Source organism: Elaeis guineensis, chromosome 16, assembly GCF_000442705.2.
Source record: "Elaeis guineensis isolate ETL-2024a chromosome 16, EG11, whole genome shotgun sequence".
In the NCBI taxonomy this organism is placed as follows: domain Eukaryota; kingdom Viridiplantae; phylum Streptophyta; class Magnoliopsida; order Arecales; family Arecaceae; genus Elaeis; species Elaeis guineensis.
In genome coordinates this window covers 37,656,395-37,680,794 of record NC_026008.2, presented here as the reverse complement: position 1 = coordinate 37,680,794, position 24,400 = coordinate 37,656,395, and the positions used below count along the sequence as shown (strand labels likewise).

Below are 24,400 nucleotides of genomic sequence, written 5' to 3'. Positions count from 1 at the left end.
CTCATCCACCTCATCCCCAGTTGAAGATATTTTTACCTCATTTTCAGTCGAAAATACTTCTATCTCATCTCCAATTAAGGATACCTTCATCTCATATCCAGCCAAGGACTCCTCCACCCCATCTCTAGCCACGAACTCCTCCATCTTATCCCTAGCTGAGGATACCTCCACCTCATCCCCAGCCAAAGGCTCCATCTCATATCTAACTAAAGACCCTTCCACCTCATCTTTAGCTGAGGACTCCACTTTATATCCAGTCGAAGACTCCTCCATCTCATCTTTAGTTAAAGATCCTTTTGCTGCATCTTTTTTTCTGAGAGACAAAGTCCGATCTCACTGGCTTGAATTTTGGCCACAATAAGAACCATTTGCAAATCTAAGTTTACCATGTTGATAAGGTATTCTAGCATCAAATCCCAACGTCACCATGGATTGGAGTTTAGAAGAGGACCAAGTCTTATCGTGTTGTCCATAACTTGAATTGATTTCAAAAAATTGTAAACAAATAAAGCTTGATCTTAAAACTCAAGTTGGAAATTAAGTTTGAATTGTGTTCAAAAAATTAAGCTTGAATTGTGTTCAAAAAATTGTAAACAATAGTAGCAGCCCCTCGAAATTAGGGGTCTAGTGGAGGGAGCAGAGCAGTGGCATGGAAGAAGGCATGGCAACCAATCCTCAGGCCACACTAGAAAAGAAAAAGGATAAATTTAAATGCTTTGGCTTCGAACTTCTGCATCTATTCTTTTCTTCTCTTCAAACTCAAACCCTCCCTCCATTATCTCCTCTGCCGCCCACCCCTCTCCTCGACACCACTCCCCGACCCCAAAGAAACCTCTTCCTTTTTATCTTAATGGCTTGGCTTTTGCTTTCTCTTTCCGTTGCTCTATTTACACAAAAGAGATGGCCAAATCTTATAAAGGATCATCTCAATGCAACGGTATTTTCCTAACATGATTCCATGTTGGTGCGTTCCGAAGCAAGATGTGATTCATTTCATGAAACTTACTTCTAGAATTAGGAACAAAAATCATATGGGGTGGGGACTATAGAATATTATATAGGACGGCCTTCATAGTATACCATATTTTTTTTAATACTAATCTTAAAGAATAAGTCTCAAAGTCAAAGATTTTTTTTTACTAACGGAGTTATTAGTTCCGTGATGAAGACATTCTCCTTCTTTCTCATTTTCAGCACATAACAATACATACTATACGACTATATGATACATACTAAATATATAGCCAGATGATGCATACTGTAAACTTTTTTTTATACATATTCAACAACGATCCCATACATATCTACAGCTAAATTAATGAAAAAATAGTACCCTACAAGCCAATTGCATATGTGATGCGATGGGATATTTTCTATATTCTATCTTTCTAATTTATATATTTGACATTAATTATCAATAAAATTAAATATTTTATTTTATTATATACTGTATTTTGATACATGATTAAGATTATAATAAACTTCATAGATTAGAATAATAATTTTAGGACCATGATGAGATCATACCAATGAGATCTAAATTCTTGATAGACCTAATCTAAAATATTTTCATCGTAGGATCATTGATTTAGAGATCAATGATACCGATAAGACTGGCACATCCTATGTATGCTCGATGGGGAGGATGGTTGATCTCACAATCACTTATATAGTAACATCATTATAAAAATATGGGTGCTCATTGGAGAATGAGTTTACTGAATTGACCTAATAAGAGAACATCTGATGGAGTTTTATATACATGTCAGCTGATTGTTCTCAAGTAGAGTAATATACGTAAGTGATCCTTAGATCTGAGATCATCATGGTACTTTATGTATATGGATCTATGTTTTGGTTCATTAGCATTGCATGGGATGTTCTGGATATGATGAAGTATATATAAAGGTTGTGAGTGGTCAACAAGAAATAGATCACTCCTTATAAAGAGAGAGAACATCTTATATTATCTCATAGGATGATATTCAAGAAGTCTTTGGCCAAAATAGGATGATAATTAGAAAGAATTTTTAATATATCATTAGCTGAGTCATCATATTCAGATCAAAATATATATAGATAAGTATTTGAGCTTGACATGATTGTATGTCCATAACTTATCTAAGATGTTGTATGATCGAAAGAATGAATTATATGGTAACTGATCACTGAAGGATATTTTTGATATTTTCAGTATTTTCATCAAAATTTTATATCTTCTGGGTAGTCATGACATGTATTGCTAGACATCAATCTTGACTTGTAGACTCGCAAGAATTAAAGAGTTTAATTCAGTAATCAATTAGAAGTTCTAATTGATTGATGCATTTAGATCGAGTCTACTGCTGGTTAGATGTGGAACCCAATAGATCACACACTTAGGAATTTGATCATGAACTAATCTAATTAGATTTATTGAAAATCCTATGGGTCTAATTGACATGCTAGCACATGAATTAATCCAAGTTTCTAATTAAGCTTAGCTCAAAGATGTTTGAGCTAATCTAGAACCTGATGCCTTAACCTAATCTGATTAAGCTCAAATTTGTAGACTCTTAGGTGTCTAAACCTTATCATATAAAGTGTTTCATGAGAACCTAAACTCTTTTGTTATGGTGGTTACCGTGAGCATCTCGGATCAGCGCTACATCACAAGATATTTCAAGTTCTTAGATCATCAACACGATCGATGACCGCCGTATGAGCTGAGAAGTCCATCTCTATGATGAGTTGAGGCATCCACGAGGTCTAACCTGTGTATGAGCTGCCCACGTCACCTCAACCGATTTATCTTCAACGTGCGCAACAGCTGTCCATCTCGAATAGATAGGATCTGGCGTAACCATCTCTTTTGATCTCGCGAGAGTGATTAAGGGCTGAATTATCTCGTCCTGTTTGATATGTCCAATGGTCCGACAATCTCGAGATCGTGCAATCTCACATCTAACAATCCAGCTGTCCAACATCCTTCTATATAAATAATCAGAGCCTCGAGAACCCAGATAAGTCCAATAAAATCTCTCTCAGAGAATCTGTTGCTACTCTTTTGTTCTTAGCTTTTCTAACTTGAGCGTCGGAGGGTCTTCGTCTGGGCCACAACCTCCGATTTGGAACTTGTCTTGCAGATCACTTCAGTGCCTACATCCCTGCATGAATATTAGGCATCCATCTTCCAACCTCGACCGATTTAAGCAGCAATAGATAGAGGAAGGCCATATTCGCATTCATAGCTCAAAGATAAATATCTTCCTAACTTTTCAATACCGCCGCTTCCTGACAGACGGCCAGCCAGACTGACAATCAAGTTCAACCACTGGCACCGAAAATCCCTCTGCTGGCTCAATCGATTGTCCCTCCGTCGGTACAACCAGCCCAACTGGCGTCAATCATGACTGATCAATTCAGTCAGCTCTTCCAATAAGTTCAACACCTGACGACCGTAATTCAAGCAGTCCAGACCTTTCTCACATCCTTTCGGACAGCACCACAGCCTCTCCAGACTGTCCTTGCACCCCTTACAGTGGTACGTTATACAGTTTCCTCAGTGGTGCCACCTGTGCCTTCCATAGCGGCGCTCTCATGGAATTCTACGTTGGTTGCGGCTCTGCAGCCACCACCTCAACCAAAGCCGCAGGCACCTCCTTGAAGTCTGGAGAGAAGGTTGACTCATCAAAATCACCGTAGGGCCTAGTAGCCAGCCAAGCGGTGATCTTCAAGCCCACAATCGGGTCATAACTCAACCTCTGGATGTCAATCTCCTTTGCGCTCCGAGACTAGTACTATCCATGAAGTTGATTTTGAAAGACGATTCCAGAAGCTTGATCAACAGTTAGGTCAGAAAATAGAAAAGGCCCTCAAATGGCTCCTCGGTGTTGCCTTACGAAGGGTATAATAGCCAGCCGCCCTTCGCTCCGAGGATTGTGCAGGAACCACTCCCCTTATACTTCAAACTGCCTCAGCTGGAGGTTTACAATGGAAGCTCCAACCCCATCGATTATATGGAGACCTTCAAGGCAGCCATGCTTCTTCAGGGAGCATCAGATGCAATCCTCTATTAAGCATTTCCTTCAACCCTTAAGGGGGTCACTCGATAGTAGTACTTGAATTTGAGACCGACATCTATTCATTCCTTTGAAAACTTGTGTCGGTCTTTCATCGACCATTTCATCAACAGTCAGCGACAGCAAAAGTGATCCAACTACCTCCATACCATCAGCAAAAGGAGGGCAAGTTGATTTGCTCTTTCATAAATAGATTTAATATGATGACCCTGAAGGTCCAAAACTTGGACCAATCGATCGTGATGGTCGCAATGATGAGCGGTCTACTGAAGAATGACTTGAAAAAGTTGTTAATTAAGATTTATCCTCGAGATCTCTCAAATATGCTTGTCTATGTAGAAAAGTATGTTCGCGTGGAAGAGGTCTTTATCGAGAATACTCCTATCGATTCAGCCGTAGTGGGATCCAATAAGGAGTGCCATCCAAGGCGAGTGGAGAAAAACCACCAACGCTCCTGGTCCCTGCCTTAGAGGCAGAATAATGGGGGTCAAAATTGTCGATCCCAGAGTCCTCTGAAAAGGATTCGACGACCATCACCTCCTGGGCAGTACAATAACCATACGCCCCTGACTGTTCCTCAGAGCAAGGTATTGTTATAAGTGAGACCTGAGTTACCTGAGCCACAACTGATGAGAACAAGACTAGAATGTCGTCGAGATCCGAATAAATACTACTTTTATCATTGTGACAATGGTCATGATATTGAAGACTGCCACTAGCTTCGTGACGAGATCGAGAGGCTTGTCAGACAGAGACGACTTAATTATTTTGTTTGAAGAGTGGCTCCCCAATGTCGAGTTTCAAGGGTTCAGCAGCCACCTCTTTTGTCTCAACAGCCTCTCCCTCTACCTCAACTGCAGCAAGCACCAACGCGGTAGGAGCAGCAGCAGGTCGGAGAGCAAGTGGTGGAAGAAGAGTGACCTATCCGAGGAGAAATTCACATGATTACTGGGGGTCGTCTGGGTCAAGGGAGTCTCCAGGTGTGAAGAAGTCGAGACTTGAGGAGGAGCAGGAGGAGGTCATCACCTTCACCGAGCGTGATGCAGAGCGTGTGCTCACTCCGCAAAATGATGTGGTGGTTGTAACAGTGAACATCGCTAATTTTAATGTATACCGTGTCTTTATAGATAATAGAAGCTCGATAGATATTTTGTATTTTTCTATCTTCACCCAAATGGGGTTTACATCTAGCCAGTTAAGTAGGTTCGATACCCCAATTCAGGATTTCTCCAGAAGTTCTATGATCCCAGAGGGAATGATTAAGTTACCTCTCACTGTGGGAATGCCACCAAAGTGAACGACAATTCAAGTTAACTTTTTGGTGGTCAAGCTACCCTCGACTTTACAATGCCATCCTCGACTGTCCTAGCCTGTGGACTCTGAAAGCTGTCATTTCAAACTACCATCTGATGGTGAAGTTTCCAACCAAATATAAAGTAAGGTAGATCCGAGACAATCAAGCCATGGCTCGTGAATGCTTTGCCACCAAGCTGAGAGCGGAGAATCAACTGGCAGAGATCCAGCCTGAGCTCTCGATAGGCTTGAGTGCTAGGGAGAACCTGATTGATGGACGCCCCCAACCAATCGAGGATCTTTTAGATGTCCCACTGAGAAAGGAGAATCCAAATCGGATGGTGAAAATTGGCTCATATCTAGATGAGATAATCAAATGCTGGCTAATTAATCTTTTATAGAAGAAAGTGAATCTTTTCGTCTGATCTGCTGCAGACATGCCCGGTAATGATTCTGAGGTGATATCCCATCACCTAAGGATGGACCCAACCTGTCGGTCGGTAAAGCAAAAAAAGTGGAGTTTTACCTCGGAGCGTCAAAAGGCCATAGCTAAGGAAGTCGCAGGCTATAATCAAATTCGTATGACACCTGAGGATGAGGAAAAAAACAACTTTTGTTACTGACGGTGGACTCTATTGTTACAGAATAATATCCTTTGGTCTAAAAAATACAGGGGCCACCTATCAGCAGTTGGTGGATAAAATCTTCAGAGATCAACTCAGCCGCAACATGGGGTCATATGTTGATGACATGCTTGTCAAGAACCGAGCTATCCTAGACCACTCAAAGGCTTCGAACTGGTGAAACACCCTTCAACTTGGCTTTCGGGACTGAGGCAGTTATTCCTGGGGAGTTTGGACTTTCCTCTCTCAAGGTCGAGGAATATAATGAGGACACCAATTCGGTGTGGCTCCGTGCCAATCTTGATCTAATCGAGGAGAGTAAGGAATGCGCTGTACGAAATGCGCTGCTGTTAGAATGGCTGCCTACTACCAACGGATGGCCAGATATTACAATTCCCGGGTTAAGCCAAAAAAGTTTCAAGCTGGTGATCTGGTGCTACGACGAGCTGAAGTCTCACAGCCTACCGAGCAGAGGGAGCTATCATCCAACTGAGAAAGTCCTTATCGAGTGGGTGAAGTGGTATGCCCAGAAATTTATAGGCTAGAGCAGCTTGATGGGATTTCAATTTTCAGGCTACGGAACTCGACGAACCTCCGTATATATTACCAATGATGTAACAATACCTTTTATGAAAATAAAATTTATAGAGCCATCAATTTGCGATGGATGCTCGAGTCCTCCAGGAGTTGCCTCCTCCTTCTACTTAAAACTCTGAACTATAACTACGATCAATTAACGTGAGGGCTAACCTACCAAACTCTTGAGAAGATCCTGACGATTTCGAGACGGGACTAACTTATCAGACCCCTACAGAGCTCGAGTCGCGCAAGAAGCGGAGGGAGATCCTTGAGAAAATTTTCAGAGGGATAACTAATCAGATCCTCAGAATGCCATTGAGAATGCAAGATGCCATAGGTACAAGCTCACCACTGGCACATACTACCTTTCGTGTAAAGATGAGAAGTACTAGATACCATAGGTACAAGATCATCGCAGGCACACAATGCTACTCGTGAGGGATAACTAATCAGACCCTTGGAATGCCATCGAGAGTATAAGATACCATAGGCACAAGCTCGCCGCTAGTACACACTGCCTCTCGCATGAAGACGAGAAGTGTTAGATGTCATAGGCACAAGATCGCCACAAGCATACAACGCCACTCGTGAGAGATAACAAATCAGACCTTTGGATGCCGTTAAGAGTGCAAGATGCCGTAGGCACAAGCTCACCACTGGCACATACTGCCTCTCACGCAAAAATAAAAAATACTAGATGCCATAGGCACAAGATCGTCGCAGGCACACAGCACCACTCATGAGAGATAACTAATCAGACTCTTGAAATATCATCGAGAGTGCAAGAGGCCATAGGCACAAGCTCGTCGTTGGCATACACTGTCTCTCGTACGAAGATAAAAAGTGCTAAATACCGTAGGCACAAGAACACCATAGGCACACAACGTCACTCATGAGAGATAACTAATCAGACCCTCGAAATATCATCGAGAGTACAAGAGGCCATAGGCACAAGCTCACCGCTGGCACACATTATCTCCCGCACGAAAACGAGAAGTGTTAGATGCCATAGGCACAAGATCACCGCAAGCACACAATGCCACTCATGAAGGATAATTAATCAAACCCTTGGAATGCCATCGAGAGTGTAAGATGCCATAGGCACAAGCTCGCCACTGGCACATATTGCCTCTCGTGCGAAGATGAGAACTGCTAGATACTGTAGGTATAAGATCGTCGCAGGCACACAACGTCACTTGTGAAAGATAACTAATCAGACCCTCGGAATGCCGCTTAAGAGCCCTAAATGCCATAGGCACAAGATCGCCGCCGGCACACACTGTCTCTTCAGAAAAAAAATAAAAAGATGAACAATGTATGGCCAGAGGTATTATTTCAATAGTACTCCTTCCGCCTGAGGTATTATTTCAGACTCAGGAGTAGAGGAGTAGTGTTAAGGTGATTATTATGATACCTCGATCCATAGACGATTGAACTATATTCAAGTTGTTCTAAACTACTCTAAATATGTTCACTTCGATCGAAGTTATCCTAAATATATTTATGCTAAAGCTGAGCTATCAAGAACCTTACTCGTGCTGAGCTGAGCACTGAGCATTTTCTCATATTAGTCTGAGCTATTCGGATCCTTACTCATGCTGAGCTGAGCATTGAGTATTTTTTTATATTGATCTGAGCTATTCAGATCTTTACTCATACTGATCTGAGTACTGAATATTTTCTCATACTGATCTAAGCTATTTGGATCCTTACTTATGTTGAGCTAAGCAGTAAGCATTTTCTCACACTGATCTGAGCATCTACTTGTGCTATTTTCTATGAGCTAAGCAAAATTCAAAAAATTCACACATACAAATTTAAAGTTAGAATCAAAGTAAAGACTTTCAAAATAAAGCATTCTTTTTTATTCATTAAAGTCTTTACAAAGAAAAAGTCGGTGCTCCAAACACTTTACAAAGAAAAAGCTGGTATTTTGAATATTTTACAAAGAGAGGATAGTTACTCTAGACATCGTCTTGCGAACAAGAGAAGAAAACAAGAAAGGAAAGAAAAAGATGAGGAAGGACATCCCGCTACAATCGATGGAGAATCGAATCGACCAGATGAGCCGATCCAATCTTTGTCCATTGAGGACTTCACCTCCTCACAGTCTGGATGAGCTGATTCAATCTTCATCTATCGAGGTCTCCACCTCTTCGTCGGTACTATAAGCCAGTATGTCATGAAGTTTTAGATACGGCATTATCCTCAACGGACGGGCCTTAAAATCATCGAAACCCTGGATGAAGGCAGCGACGGTGACGTCAAGCATTTTCCTCCTGAACACCACAGAATCTTAGAACTTTGCAATATAGCACTCCTGAATTGCAGGCGGGATGTGCTCAAACTGAGGGGGGAGCCTGGTCGCAGGAGGCAGAGAAGGGGGGACCCAATGAGAAGGGGATGCGCCGGCCCACCTAGCTTTCTCCCTTTCATGGGCTAAATATCTTCGGTGGGCATCTCTTGTAAAGGCATTCTGCTCTCTCACCTGTTGCTTAATTAACTTCAAGGATGGTAGATTTGAAGGCAACGACATGGTAGCAGGCGAAGAAGGAGATTTCTTGCCATAAAAGAAGAATTAGAGATTCCTTTGCTCTCTGGTTCCCTGTTTATAAGTGCAAGCAGCCACATCAATCATCAATCGATGTTTTTCAGGAGTTAATGGCCAAGCAGTTAATGACGTGCTTTCTCTGAAGTGAGAATAAATCCCTGCGATGCTTCGCAAAACAGAGTGTGCCCATGTGGCACATCTTCATAGGCCCCATACCATCTTCCAGGCATGGTCTTATCGGGTGAGTCATCGACCGTCATTCTCCATAATCATCTGCATTTAAGGGAGTAAAATAAGATTACCATTTAATTAAATTCGGTATGAGTAAGTTCACATAGCAGAAGTATGACAAAAAAGATTCTACTCATTTTATTCTTTTCAAAATTTTCTTACAATGATCCTAAAATACGAAAAAGAGAAATACAGAAATTATAAAGTGGTGTCTGAAACTGAGGTGCCGGCCGCTGAGATATCCACCGTGGTAGGATCTTAGATTTCATCTAAGAAATTCAAGTCTAGATCTAGATATCTGATAGCAACTCAGACTTGGATAAACTGTCTTCTGATGTCATAGGCATCGATCAAATATTCAGCTCTTTTTTTCTCATATTCTTCTGTCCTCCACAGTCTTAGAAGCGGCCTCAACTGTTCACTTCTCCTCAGCCCCTAGTCAGACCTTCAACTCTCTTATTTCCTTTTGTAGACAAGAGTTCTCCTCACTAGCGGCCACGTTCCTCTTTGCCTGAGCTTCGAACTCTGCTGTCTTGCCCAGCAACCGAGAATTCTCCTCAACAGCCTTCCTTAATGCCACCTCAGCATCTTCAGCTCTCCTCTCGACAGCATCGGCTTTCATAGAGACTTCTCCAACCTCCTTCTCAACCTTCTCTTTTGCTCTTTTGAGCATCTCAACTTCGAACCCAGACTTCTTCACCTCTTTGGTCAGCTCATGGAAGCTTTCAATGTACCCGTTCAAGTAATGGGTGAGCTAATAAGTGAAGAAAAATTCATAAGTGATAAATGAGCATATAGTAAGTGCTAAATGAAAAAGTCCCAACATATCCGGATGAGGCAATCCATGACTCCTCTTCTCATCTTCCTTTGAGGAACGTTCCGCAGCTCATTCACGTCGACAGGGAGGAGCAGTCTGAAGAGTAGCTCGCAGGCCAACGTGGGATCCCTCAGTACTGTGGCCTTAAGCTTCAATCTAGCTGGTGCAATTCTAGATGTGTCGGCAACCTCGGTTGGTGCCTCATCCAAGGAGGATCCGACAGCAGGTGAAGCTAGTCAGGTCATTGAACCGAGAGGAGTAGGTAGGCTCAAAATCACCTCCTCCAGGCCTTGGTTTGCACGGCCCACCCAGTAGCCTATAGTAACTGAGATGATAGGCAAGCTGCTTTTCATCCATGTAATCTCATGGTCTTTTGGATGAGAAGGTTCAGACTTTCTGACCTCCGAAGTCAGTTGTGTGGGATCTCCGACTTTGGCCCAGAGGCTCCACCTGATGGCAGGCTTGGCACCTCTTTTCTACAGGATTTTCTTCTCCTTCTCTGATAGGCTCGAGCTTTTCCCAACATCTAGCTCTGCGATCATGGTGATCAAATTGTAAGACAAACAGAGCTAGAAGATTTAAGGCCAGAGCAGTTGACTGATATACCTTGAGGAGCAACTTGGTTGATACCGACATTAAACAGTGCCTGAGCTGACAGTAGCTCTTTCAACTCTGAAACTCTGAAGCTTTGCAGAGCTGCCATCTCCTGCTCCAGGCTCTTATTCGTCGAAGGTTCCTTTAGCGTAGCCTGTCGGGATTCATCCCAGATGATAAAATTTCAGTCTTCACCTGACGTCTGCAAGATGAAGAGAAACTTTGACTTCCAATCATGCACGACGAAAGACATACCTAAAAATACTGAATGAAAGCCATCCTTCTTTCATGGAGTCACATACCACCACCTGTACGAGTCTGGATGTCGCTTGAGACTGAAGAGAAAATGAAAGAATGTGACATTTAGCACAACCTCAGCTAGTATGCATATCGCGGTGAAGCCGCAGATATGCTGCCATGCATTCGGCACCACCGTACATGATGATATTTCAAAATATTGGAGGAGTGCCACAAAAAAAAGATAGAGAGGAAGCCTCAGCCCAGCTCAGAAGCACTCCTTGTAGAAGCCCATACATCCTGAAGGCGGACGACAGACTCGATCACTCGACCTCAGGATTTTAAGTTGGAACGTGGGAGATATTTAATATTGCTCATGCAGCATGATTATGTCCCACTCTGTCAACTCTGATTTGAAGCCTAGCAGTGCAAAGTCAGGTTTCATGGTGGCCATCTCTCTCTCTCATGCAGGAAAGCTGCGAAAGGATGAAGAAGAGAGGAACTTGCAGTAAAAAGAGAAGATAATCGGAACTTTACAAGGTCCATATCTCGTTCTATCTGGAGATTTTAAATAACCTCAGATTTGAATAGGACCTCGAAAAGCTGCCTCCCATCGGTGCATTAATTGCAGGAGACGTGCATCGACAGAAGACTAGCGTACATGCGACACGTAGAGACTATGAATGGATGCGATTGCTACCATCGATATGGTAGTTAATGTCAATGGCAGATGAATCACACTTTATGCCACTTTTGAAGGATTATGTGTAGACGTGCGCCAATTTCTTCCATGCAGATGCAATTCGAATTTCAGTCTTTTCAAAATCTATACAACAGGTATGGAAATTTATCTCAGATTGGAATAAAAATTATAATCTCTACTACACTTGCAATTCTAACCACAGCTAGAGCCAGCTCAGATTTTTGCCCTAACTTCAACTCAGCTTGTGCCTTACTTGAAGCACAACACAGGCTAAGCATTCGCCTGGGCTATTACTCTAATCAAGTTTTATAGTTATAGCCAGGGCCGAGCATATGTTAAAGACTTTAATTCACATCTTTAAAAGCATGATTCATATTCATCAAAAGAAGAAGAATACATCTGTTTCTATAGAGATCCTATTACAAGATCAGGGGCCTCGGATCACAGAGAATAAAAGAAGAAGAGGGAATAAATCACTCCTCAGGGAGATTACCATAGCGATCATCTGCGGGATGATATTCCTCAATGCTGACAATGCCCTCGGTCTAGACGGCTTCGTCGATCTTATCCACCTCATCCAAAAAGTGGGATGTCATTATAAATCTCGATCAGTTATCCAATGACACCGTCTGTAAATCCTCATCCAGACAATTGATTTGAAGATGCTTGATGAAGTCAGGAGGAAGGTGCACTCGGACAATGGACTTGTACTTCTTGAAGCCCGTGAAGAATGCCATCTTGCAAGCTTGGGCTATGATCTTAGCCCCTTCCTCCTCCAACTGCTTTCAGCGCATTTGAGTAAATTTTTTGATCTATAAATTTTCCCAAAAGAAGCTTATGATTTATCTTTCTCTCTTTCAACCTTTTCTTCAGGTGCTCCACCTCCAATCCGATCTCCTGGACTCTCGAGAGTGGCTCTGAGGAGGCCTGAACTCCCTTAGAAGCGGAGCGCCCGTCTCCTCGAGGAACTCTCTCTCCACGGCTCATCTTTTCGGAGGTTCTGGCCCTCTTGGATGGACCACCACTGGAGCTCCTTTGAGAGTGAGTTTCAAGATGAAGAGAACCTCTTTTCGCTTCAAGTGTCCTCCTCAGATGCTCCAGATCATCACAGGTTTGGTGACAGTCTCTCTCAGCCTCAGACCTCTGTCTCTCAAGGGTTCTAATCCATCCTTCGAGATCTTCAATCTTTCTATTGATCTTGGATTTCTATCATTCGAGGATCTCAATCTATTTTTCGGTCTATTGTAGTTCTTCATCCCGACAGAGAATCGACTCTTGGGCCTCATGAAGAGCCTCCTCTATAAAACTGAGCTCTTTGATTAGCTCAGTATTATTCCTCTCTAGATGCTCTAACCGATACTTCAGCAAGTCGATCTCCTCTTTTTTCATCATCGGAACATTGAGGTTGGAACTGGCAAGACTCATCAAATATTGGCCCACATGTATAAGGGATCTTAAAGTGTTGGCAGATCGCTTCTCCTCCCTTTGTTCGTTAAGGAACAACCTCTCGGCTGGCGGTATGAGGTTCCTCAAGTACTCCACCATAGATTGGAGGCTCTCTCCTATGGATAGAGCACAAGGTATCGGATCTGAGGGTCTCGCATGAGAAGTAGATGCAAAAAAGCATCCAGCAGAAATCGCCATCTCCAGAGATCCACTAGTCTCCATCGTCATCGTCAGATCCTTCTCCAGATTGTCGACCACTTTCTCCATCCATGCTACCTCAATCGGATCTTTTTTAGAGCATCCCTTAGCACTCATTTTTTGTGCTGTCTCCGTCGGTGCCCCGTCGATCAAAATTTTTTCTAGAGAATCCTGCATCATAGCTTCCAATGGTGGGGCCGTAGGCTCAGCGGCAAGAGTGGCATGTTCTTCTTCTCCGACTGTGGATTTCGTTTCAGCAATCAAAACCACGACCTACCTCCTACAAGTCAGAATTTGTTCAAGTCTCTTCATGCACTATGAATCTATCTTGCTCCAAGGAATCGTGATAAATAATCAGCACAAAATAAGATCTGTGGCTACCTGTGTTTTCAAAGCACAAATTTAAAGGAGGAAAAAAATGAAAAGCTACTGTAAAGTAATTAAAACCTCAAAGGGATCGTCATCTGAGTGGTCCCATCAATTATGCTCGTCTGTATCAGTCGCATTAGGCTGACGTCAAGTGCTTTAAATGTAGAAGGCAGATGTGAAGGCGGAAGTGCGTAGCATTGAATCCGAGGCACTTTTGGAGTACTCCTTTCGTCTAATTCTCGAACTCAGGAGTAGAGGGATAGTGTTATGGTGGTTATCGTGAGTACCTCGGATTAGTGCTACATCATAAGACATTTCTAATTTTTGGATCATCAACACGATCGATGATCGCCATATGAGCTGAGGGGTCTGTCTTCATGATGAGCTGAGGCATCCATGAGGTCTAAACTGTGTATGAGCTGCCCACGTCACCTCAACCAACTTATCTCTTCAACATGCACGACAGCTGTCCATCCCGAATAGATAGGATCTGGTGTAACCATCTCTCATGATCTTGCAGGAGTGATTAATGGCTGAATTATCTTGCCCAATTTGACATGTCCAACGGTCCGACAATCTCGGGATCATGCAATCTCATAGCTTACAATCCAACTATCCGACATCCTTTTATATAAACAATCAGAGTCTCGAGGACCCAGGTAAGTCCCATAAAATCTCTCTCAAAGAATCCGTTGCTGCTCCTTTGTTCTCTGCTTTTCTAACTTGAGCGTCGGAGGGTCATTGCTAGAGTCATAACCTCCGGTTTGAGACTTGTCTTGCAGATCACTCCAGCGCCAGCATCCCTGCACGAGGATCAGGTGTCCATCTTTCGATCTCGATCGATTTAAGCAACAACATCCTCCATGCCTCCATGCCATTTATTTTCATCACCACATTTATTTAAGGTGCGCAGAAAGAAGAGTCCTCCTGGGCTACTCCTCTTAATTTTTTTATGCCTTATTTAATCCACACGCCATCTTATGGCACCTTAGGGAGTGTGCATAGAAGAGGAAAAGACCTTCTGCTTTAAGACTCTTTCACACCCATTTGTTTTCTTGTGTTGGTATTTATCTCACACCGAAACCAAGGAGTTGGTCCCGTGTGAGATAATGCAGTGCCATGGGTTGTTTCCCATGCCCCTTCATCCTATATAAATAACAGGGTGCTCAAATGGAAAAGGCATGGATTTGAAAGGGGTGTTAGGCATGGGTTATGAAGAAGAAAAGAAAGAAAAAAATTAAAAGAAAAGAAAAAGAAAAGAAAAAAATAAAGAGAAAAATAAGAGAGTAAAGAAAAGCAGATTGTCTGCTTCTCTTACTAGATATATTCAAGAGTTAGATATCTTAATCCGCTCTAGGTGTATCAATCTTTTGGAAAAAGAATTTTGGCATAATCTAATAGAGTTTTAAAGGTCATCAGGTTGCGGTGCACTCATTCTTGAGAAGATAAGTTGGCTGCGTTCTTGTGAAGCTATCTTCAACATAGCAACAGATTGGAAAGATCCATGATCGATCATGTGTGGACTATCATTAGAGGACATCCAAGTGGGTGTCCTGTGGAGATTGTTCTTGTATTTGATCATTGTCTTCTGAAAGGTATAATTCTTATCTTAATTATTATGCATATTTTGTTTGATTGAAATCAGCAAGGTCTTTCAGAGATTGAGTTTCCGTTTGCTGCTTTTAAGAGTTAAAAGTATGTTCTAATAAAAAAAATAATAATAATTTTTGAAATTCATATTCCACTGTGCAACCGAAATCCAATAATTAATACATAGTTTACCGAACTTAATTTCACCAGTACATAGTATATAACTAGCTGATACACACATAATAAAATCTTTATCCAATATCCCAATATATACCTCTAGGTAAAATGACACAGTTTTCAAATAATAACATTCATCAATATATAGTACACGAGCAAATGATATATACTAGATGGCTTACTGATATATATTATAAGCTTTTTTGGTACACACTCAGCAATAATTCAATACGCACTTATAGATAAATTGATATATAGTTTATTGAATTTAGTATCACTAGTGCACAATGTATAGTCACTTGATACATACCTATCAAAATATTCATCCGACATCCCAATACACATATCTAGATAAAATGATATACAATTTTCATAAACTTTTAGATGCAAAGATCTCAAAAAGAAAAAAAGATTTGGAAGACAAAAAGGAACCTCAAGGTGTATATTTGATCTTTGCTAGATATGTATCAGAAAAGCTTCGGTATGTATCAATAAACCATATAATGTATATCATTTGTTCATCTACTATGTGTTGATGAATGTTATATTTTGAAAACTGTATGTCGCTTTATCTACATATGTATATTAAGATATTGGATGAATATTTTGTTAGGTATGTATCAACTAGTTATATACCATGTACTGATGAATACTAAGTTTGATAAAACTATACATCAATTTAACTGTACGTGTGTATTGGATTATTGCTGGACCTGTATCAAAAATTCTTATAGTATGTATCGCCTGGTTACATATTTAGTATACATTATATGGTCATATAATATGTATCGCCATGTATTAAAAACGACGAAGAAAGAGAATATTTTAATCATGAAATAAATAACTCTGTCAATAGATATGTTTTTTTAACTTTTAGATTTATTCTTTAAGATTAGTATTGAGAAAAACGTGATATATTATAAAGCCCACCCCATTTGATATTTTATAGTACCTGCCCCATATGATTTTTGTTCAGGAGTTAGGAAGGCCCTTCATGATGGTCAATCGTTCAGTGAATTTAACGATTTCAATGTTAGAGGTTGCACTTGATTGCAGTTCATGGTGGTACCATTTTTAACTCTTCCATGCAGTTTATACCTTTTTAAGGTTGGCCAGGTGCTGCATCACCTGGCCCTTTCCATTTGGCTGAAATTCTATTTCTGCTACCTGCTACATGGACGGACCACAATGCGATCGAGGCAACCCGAGCCATTGCTCTTGAGTTTTTCTATTGTAATATGATGGCATTTTGTTAAGAATTACAATTTCATAGGAAATCTAAACTTGGCCAAAGTTAGATGGGCCTGGGTCTCGCGCTAGATTTGGGCTGGTCTTTTTGGTCCAGGCCTAGAGGCTTTTCTGTAACTGGTCGGGATCCAACCCGATTGGCACCTTTCACATCTCTCACAAACATCCCCCTGGTGAGATTTCCAACTGGTGGCGTTAAGAGCATGGCAGGTATGGAGATGCCAACAAGTTCAGCGGAGATGGTCGGGGGTGTGGATATTTATCAATGTTTAAATGGAGCATTTGTTGACAAGGATTCATACCTCCGGATCTTATCTTGATGCCAAGGCATAATATAACAATATGAAGCAAGGTATACTCTTCCAGGTTGAGATGATGCCATACCCTCCCAATTGGGCAATTTATTCTTTCATTCCTGAAGACCTTCACACCTCAAATAATCAATTTGTCATCACCGATTTCACTAATAATCTTTGAAATCCCTGCAACTGCATATTATGGACATAATCATCTCCACCTCTAAGTTATTATTGGGACTTCAGAGATCACATTCAGGATTTATTTTTTCGGTTTTGTCAAACAACTATATAGAACTTCATTATCCTCTCACTCAAGCCACTTTTCACCAGGGTATAAGTAGGAATAAATGTCAATTTTAATACATGAGTTGAAAAAATAAAAAGAATATATCTCGCTTTGACACTTCAACTGACTGATATTTGTGAATACTGACTTCGTGTTTTATCCAAAAAACTCTTGAAGATGATCAGGGAAGAAAGATCAGCAAAAGAAATTCAAATAAATTTCCATCAAAACAAAGAAATAGCATAATTTTCATCAATCTTTTGTTTTGGGGTTCAAACAACATAAAAAATGAAAAGACAACCAAATATGAAACTGAAGGATCTTGTTTTGTTACCCCAGGAGCTAATCACAATTAAACTGCCATTTACTCTACAATGCAGATTTACAAAACTTTGACTAGCAATACACAAATAAAAAAATAGACAATTTATTAATTATATTAAGGAAATGTTCAGGACGTGGGATAACCATGTATAATAAATAACATGGAACCATCTATAGGTATATCCATTATGAGCATTCAGATAACAAATTTATAACATAAATGAGCTATAATTTTCTCCTATAACCGGTATGCATGCCTACATAGGTTGATTCATATTATAAATTCACCCAAATTGTTCTCCAAAATAGTGCCTGCAAAACAGTTTTACAAACCATCAGTAACTTGACAAGTACACATGGCTTCAAGTCAATATAATCAATTGGCAGCAAAAAATTTAGTGCAACATTTGGGTCTTTATTGAATAATTTTCTAACTCCAAAGAATGGCCAAAAGGAGTTGACATTAAACATGCGGCACAACGGAGCAGAAATGTCTCATTTCTAATAATGATTATTGTAAGTTTCTCATGAAAAGGACAAACGAGGATGGAAAGAACATTGATACTATCACTAAAAGTTTTAGAGATGCTAAGGAAGAGAGAATTTCATGATTGTTGCAAGCAAAAGAGATTGAGGAACAACTTTTTTGTAGGGCTGTGAGATCATAACAGAAGATAAAACTTGTTAAAAAAATGAGGAAAAGCACAGCTTTCAGTATCGTGCTTTCTGAAAGTAATTATGACCAGCAGACAAACAATATTTTCCCTATTTCAAAAAATGTGAGGGTCTGTCTGTATGTCCAGGTAATGCAATTCCACAACAAGCACGTTTAATATTGGGATTAAACCCAATAATGTCTAGCTCAAAAAAACCAAGTCTCACCCTTAGAAGAACTTTGACCTAATCCAACACAAACCACAAAGTAAATGGATAAGCCCGAGCGTAAACATGGAGACTCAGAGTTGGGGCTTGATCATCCAATAAAAGATAAGATACATGCAATTGCCTCTGTCTTCAAATGAGGCTCATCATTCTTAAAGAAATAGAGCAGCAGAGAGTAATGACTCCAGAAGATTCAACAAGGGCATATAAACAATTAAACAATTATATTATTAAATTCAATGGGATTGGATAAACGTCCCTAAGACGTGTATGCTCATCAACTTGATAAGCAATGCACACCAAAACAAATGACGTCCAAGAAAAAGTTACCTTTGATAGTTTATTGGTTTGTATCCTCCTCATAGCTCTAAACAGCCTGTCAGAATGCACAAGAATGAAGACCGATTAACACATGATGACGATGCATGAATGCAATTTTTGGTCAACATGTATTTGTCAAAGTTATGTCTAAAATTCAAATCATCATCATTCAGCATGAAACATATTAGCTGGTGAGATATTCCTGATAACAAAAGTATGCTGAAGACAAGAAATGGAAATACAGAATTTAGTTGTTGTTGCATTGAATACTAAAAATTCATATGTTAATCCTTTAACTAAAAGCTCAATGAGCCACCACTTTATGTGACATATAACATTCACAAGTCTCATTCTTCTATTAATATTTGCACTGCTCGACTGGTTCGCCTACCAAAGAAAAATGCCAAAATATGTGCATGTACATAATGGTACATCTTTTATATACTGGAGAAGCATCATGCAGGTATGAATCTTACCTCAGCATTAAATGGGGCAAAAATGGCCTTCACAGCTTCAAAAACCTCATCAATGGGCTTTGCAGCATCAATCTGAAAGTAAGTCACGCCAATGAATCAGTTCATGAGTAAATCATAGGCTTTTCCATATATGCTCAAGGGTCAGTAAATATTTGACTGCAATAATCTACACTTCATCATCATGCTCTAGATAGATCACAGAGGACAAGAAGTCATAGATGAACCAAACGAAATGGTGTACAAATTTGCCCACAAGAGACATCTTGGTATGTGAGACCTTTTTTGCTCGTTTATGGACTTATCTGTGTACATAGCAGTCCCAAAATAAGCAGGTGATCAGTAACTACTCGTACAGATTACTTTGTTATCAGTTGCTTAAGGAAGGAAGCATGGAAATGATTGATTATAATGCAGAGAAGGATAGAACAACCGGCAGAATATATCAGATGTAATAACAACATTATTTTTAATGAAATTCAGAGAAATTGATACTACAATGAAATTCAGAGAAATCAGTACTATAACAGAAAAAAAAATGAATTGTTATGAACAAAAACTATCATATTAATCTCTGCAATATGTTGCAATAAATCTAAATGAGATATTACCTTCCGGACCTTTCCCTTTGCAGCATAATACTCAACTACAGGTAAACTGGATTCAACAAATACTTTAAACCGCTTCCTTATGGTTTCAATGTTATCATCATCTCTTCCCTGAATAATAGACAAAATATATTTGTTTAAAAATTTATATGTTAAAATAAAGCATGATGGAAGAAAAGAAAGGAGTAAGACCTGATTGCGACTTAGAAGTCGTCGCTCCATCTCCTCCTCTGGACAATCAAAAAATAGTACAAATTCGGGCTCAATTTTTGTCTGTCCCAAGAAAAAGTAATTGAATTAAAGCATGTACCATGATAATCATTTCATCAACAGCCTTTAAATAAATTTAAAAAAAAAAGAAAAAAAAAAAGAGCAAAGGAGGTCTACAAGATAAGAAGATATTATCTATGACACTGGCAGCAGATTGTAGGCTTACAAGTTTCTCAAATGCAGCACGATTCTCTTCATTCCGGGGAAAACCATCAATAAGAAATTTGTCATTTCCAGTTTCAAGCATAGCCTTTTGTAAAAGTTTAATTGTAACCTCAGAGGGGACAATTTTTCCTTCCTTTATCATGTTCTGAATCATGGTTCTGAGGAAGGCAGCAATGAACATAATGAGATGTTTGTGGTAAAAAATTCCCAAGCAATGAACACAAAATTCTCTTTCAAATGAAAATTAAGAGCGACACAGAGCTAGAAAATCAAAATGGATGAAAGCAAGAGATCAAAGAATTATTGAATATCTTCTTAATTGACAATGAAGAAAGAGATTTATAGTTGCACTTAGAAAAGAAAGTAGCAAGTATGACTTCTTGGAAGAAGCTAGTACTGTTTGATACCCATTTTCGGATCCAGATTTAATTTCTGCACGCAGAAGATCACCAGCACTGAGATGAGTGAACCCAAAGTGTTTGACAATATTAGCACACTGTGTGCCCTTTCCACTGCCAGGCCCACCTGTACATGTTGCACATGAACAAACAATAAGCTTTTGAAGGTCATAAAATGAATTGGAAAGGGAAGGAAAAGAAAGAAATTGACCACCCAGCAAAGAGGAAGAGTGGAAGAAATGAAATGGTAATTTGAAATGTTTGTCATCGATTGTTGCACCAATGTAGATCCATGATTTATTTTTTTAAAAGACCTTAATTAAGTAGAAAAGGTTGGCTAAAATACCATAGATAGAAAAATTTTCACCAGACATAGCGGTAGAAAATTTAATGAATTAGATTGTAGGAAGCCTGCAAAAACAAGTTTCTTCTTTATGGTCCTTACAAGTAAACAGATTTTATTTTATTCAATTCAGTATTTTGCATGTTAGAAACTTGAAGTTGCAATTCCAAAAGGAAATTGTGCCTCTATAAGAGAGGCAAGGGGATGAGATAAACAGGTGCCACAATGCAAAAGGTTTTAACAAGTTCCGCCGACCAATACCAAGGACTATATCGGCACATTATTAGTTCAGTACGATACAGCATGCATCTTGTATTGAGAGAGCTCCCAATACCATTTTCTCAACCCTAATCATGGAACCACCCAGAACCACATGGTAGAAGTCGGTGCAGAGCAGAACCTGGTGGTTTTGCTCAGTTTGGACTGATTTAGACCAATTCGGGCTAGTTCAACCTTACTCTTGAACTGAACCAACAAATCAACCCGGTTCTGCACCAGTTTCGTTTGGTACGCCTTAAACCTGTTGGCTCAGGTCAGTTTTGCAGACCTTGTTTTGAGAAGCCTTCACTACTTTGAAAGGGATGTAAATTAACAAACTCAAATGAGGCAGAGAAGTTTCATGGCAACCAATGCAGCATCAAAAGAGAATGATGCTATACTATCAGCCCTTTCTATAGAACAAATTCTCACCTAAAACAAAGACGACAGTAATTTTTTTCTCCCCAGGAAAACTCCCATCAACATCCTGTAGCCAAGTAACATAATCATTATTTCCCATGATAAAAGGTCATATATTCTAAGAATGGAGAACTCCAACGTACAACTTTCTTAACATATTATATAATAGAAAATTAGCAGTATATGAGTGAATTACAAATGAAAGAACAAACCAAATTCACAATAATAAATTTATTTTTCCAAGAAAATAAATCAATGGCTACATGAGTCATTTCTATCATCATAGATCAAAATTGAATCAGAAAAGCTTATTCTTCCTTTTCTTTTGATATAAAAATGTAACTGGCACATGCCATTCATCTGTCTAAGCAGTCAAAATCATGCCATGTATGGATTTTGGTTTCCTCGTAGTAATTATGTTTCCAAAAAGGCTCATTGCAAGCACTCTACTTATGTGTCTAGCAAGATAAATCAGTAAATTTTTTGTACTTTTGGCAACAAGATAAATGAAACAAGTGCACTGCTCAGCAACCAACTCTTGTCATCAGCATGATTTTATAAACACATTGTACATGTGAAAGGAAAAGTACCTTGCTTGCATCAACCATGGTGCCCACAGAAGCCAGTTAAATTTCAAAATGTTATACCTGCAAAGAAACAAACTGATAATGTTGTGAATATATATCCATCTCCCGAACCAGAAAATAAAGTTTGATAACAAGATTGCACCAAATGAACTTGAAAAGAAAATATCCATTGAAAGAAATAGGATCTAATGGAAGAAATGAGTGCAGTCTACAGAAATAGGATCTAATGGAAGAACATTATATCCATTTTTCAGATCAGCAGGCACTTGGTTAATGTCATAGCATGCAATAGCACCATGGGACATGTCATTTATCACCATTGATGGAATGATCTGCACGAAATAACAGATCCCTGGACACAAAAATGACCTTGGAGATAGCACTACCTCTATAACAATTTAGAAACCTGGCTATTCAGGATATCGACATGGCCAAGAGGGCCATATATAGATGATTGACTAATATTAAAAAAAAAAAAAAAAAAACTGCACCCTTTTTTCCTCCTTGAGCAATCTAACAATGTAGAGCTTGGCAGAGCAAATCATGGAAAATATAAAGTGGTTCCTAGATGAAGATAATCGTTAAAACTGTTAAATTCTACCTACGGCAATTTATTTGAGAAGATCGGTCAAATGCAGTCTTCTTCATCTCACGTCTGATAAACAGAATTCACAATCATCAAGCATACCTTCAGAAACGCAGATCCATTCGATCAAATTCAAAATTTCTGTCATTTTTTTTTTCTATTATCAATCAGAATCCTAGATCCCCTAAGAAAATAAGCGCCAAACCAGTTTGCAAAAACTTTGCAACCAAACGAAGAAGAAAAACAGTGCACATAAAAGATCTAAGCCTCATTGGCACCAAATTCACCAGATCTATTGCGGGAGAAGCGCGGGAATCCGATGCAAGAAGAGGAACCCAGATCTGGGAACCGATCCACCAATCAAAGCAATGCGAGCATTAATTTAAAGAGAAAGCATCGGAGGCATCAAAATAAAAGGATTCCAGAGAAACCAGCATCAAAGCGGCACGGAATCGCAACAGCTCCGTAGATTAGGAGGTGAAGGAGAACGAGATCTGATACCTGTGAGGGAGAAGAAGGGCTCTCGAAGCGAAGCTTCTTCGGTTCCTCTACTCGCTTCCACGCGAGCGTGACCGGAGAGAACCGAGTCCTCGGATGGCCTAAAAGAACTAGTTCTTTGGGGGCCATATGGCGGCTAAGAAATTTGCAGAATTATTAGAATATATAAAAAATGGAAAATAGAAAAGCGTGAACGCGTTGCGCGATTCTCTAGTCCTGAGTGGCGTACCATCAATTTGAGCCGTTTGATGAATAGATTCGGACGAGAAATCGTCTAATTGGACGGTTCAGTCTCCCTGGAGTGATACAGCGGAGTCCTTTTGATTAGAGAGTGATGATCTTTTGAAAGAGGAATGAGTGGCTGAGTCGAGCCATGCGAATTGGAGCGCCCTCGTCCAATGGGTGGGAACCCGGAACTGGGTCCACCGGTATCGCGTGCGCTGAAAGCAGTTAGTTTGGTCGTTGGTGGTTTGCCAAGGGCGTTGATGTTTCAAATGAATGTTTTAGAAATTGTTTGGTTGTTTTTAATTTCATCATACCTATAATCTATATATATATATATATATATATAGTGGAAAAAGTAGTCATGCAGCTGCAATTCAAAATTTTTAAAACAGAACTAACAGTTCATTTTTTAGCGTAAAATAGATTAGGAGGTTATCACGTTGCATTTGAGAGGTTCATGGATGCTTTCAATGTAATATCAAGTTTGATGACAATGATGGTTTCATTTGCTAATGACTGCTTATGATCTATGAGAGCATAAAGAGTGCTCCTATAGCTATTGTAGCTTTTTTTTTTTTTTAATCCCACCTCATCTTCACCAAAAATTAATTAAAAATAAATGATAAAAAAAAAATATACATGCGCTCGTCAGTCAGAAGTAAAGCTGGCAAAATGTAATTCAATCCATCAATCTGATCTGTGCTCGACCCGTCATAAGCAGATTTGAGTTTAGGCTAAAC

The 24,400-nt window shown here is 39.8% G+C and overlaps 1 protein-coding gene across 3 annotated transcripts; it reads right to left on the bottom strand.

The window, feature by feature from the left end:
* Nucleotides 1–17,713: 17,713 nt before the first annotated feature.
* On the bottom strand, nt 17,714–23,572 carry LOC105059570 (UMP-CMP kinase 4). 3 transcript variants are annotated; one of them, XM_010942905.4, is made up of 11 exons: nt 23,439–23,498; nt 22,953–23,039; nt 22,355–22,411; nt 21,777–21,831; nt 20,753–20,870; nt 20,347–20,503; nt 20,103–20,183; nt 19,914–20,021; nt 19,306–19,377; nt 18,839–18,884; nt 17,714–17,938 (listed from the first exon to the last, which is right to left on the bottom strand). In XM_010942905.4, exons 3-10 carry the CDS (start codon nt 22,370–22,372, stop codon nt 18,876–18,878), a joined length of 618 nt encoding a protein of 205 aa, XP_010941207.1. In that variant the 5' UTR covers nt 22,373–22,411; nt 22,953–23,039; nt 23,439–23,498; the 3' UTR covers nt 17,714–17,938; nt 18,839–18,875. The 3 variants fall into 3 exon arrangements, with proteins under 3 accessions (XP_010941207.1, XP_010941205.1, XP_010941209.1); XM_010942903.3 differs by lacking the exon at nt 22,953–23,039 and having other exon boundaries at nt 23,439–23,572; XM_010942907.4 differs by lacking the exon at nt 22,953–23,039 and having other exon boundaries at nt 22,355–22,426; nt 23,439–23,557.
* Nucleotides 23,573–24,400: the final 828 nt, after the last annotated feature.

What these genes read in the sequence shown, in the direction of transcription:
- LOC105059570 (XM_010942903.3), bottom strand. An exon ending in TACTGTCGTCTTTGTTTTAG is followed by an intron (nt 20,871 to 21,776) that starts GTGAGAATTTGT and finishes CAACATGTACAG; the next exon opens with GTGGGCCTGGCAGTGGAAAG. An exon ending in AAATCTGGATCCGAAAATGG is followed by an intron (nt 20,504 to 20,752) that starts GTATCAAACAGT and finishes TGCCTTCCTCAG; the next exon opens with AACCATGATTCAGAACATGA.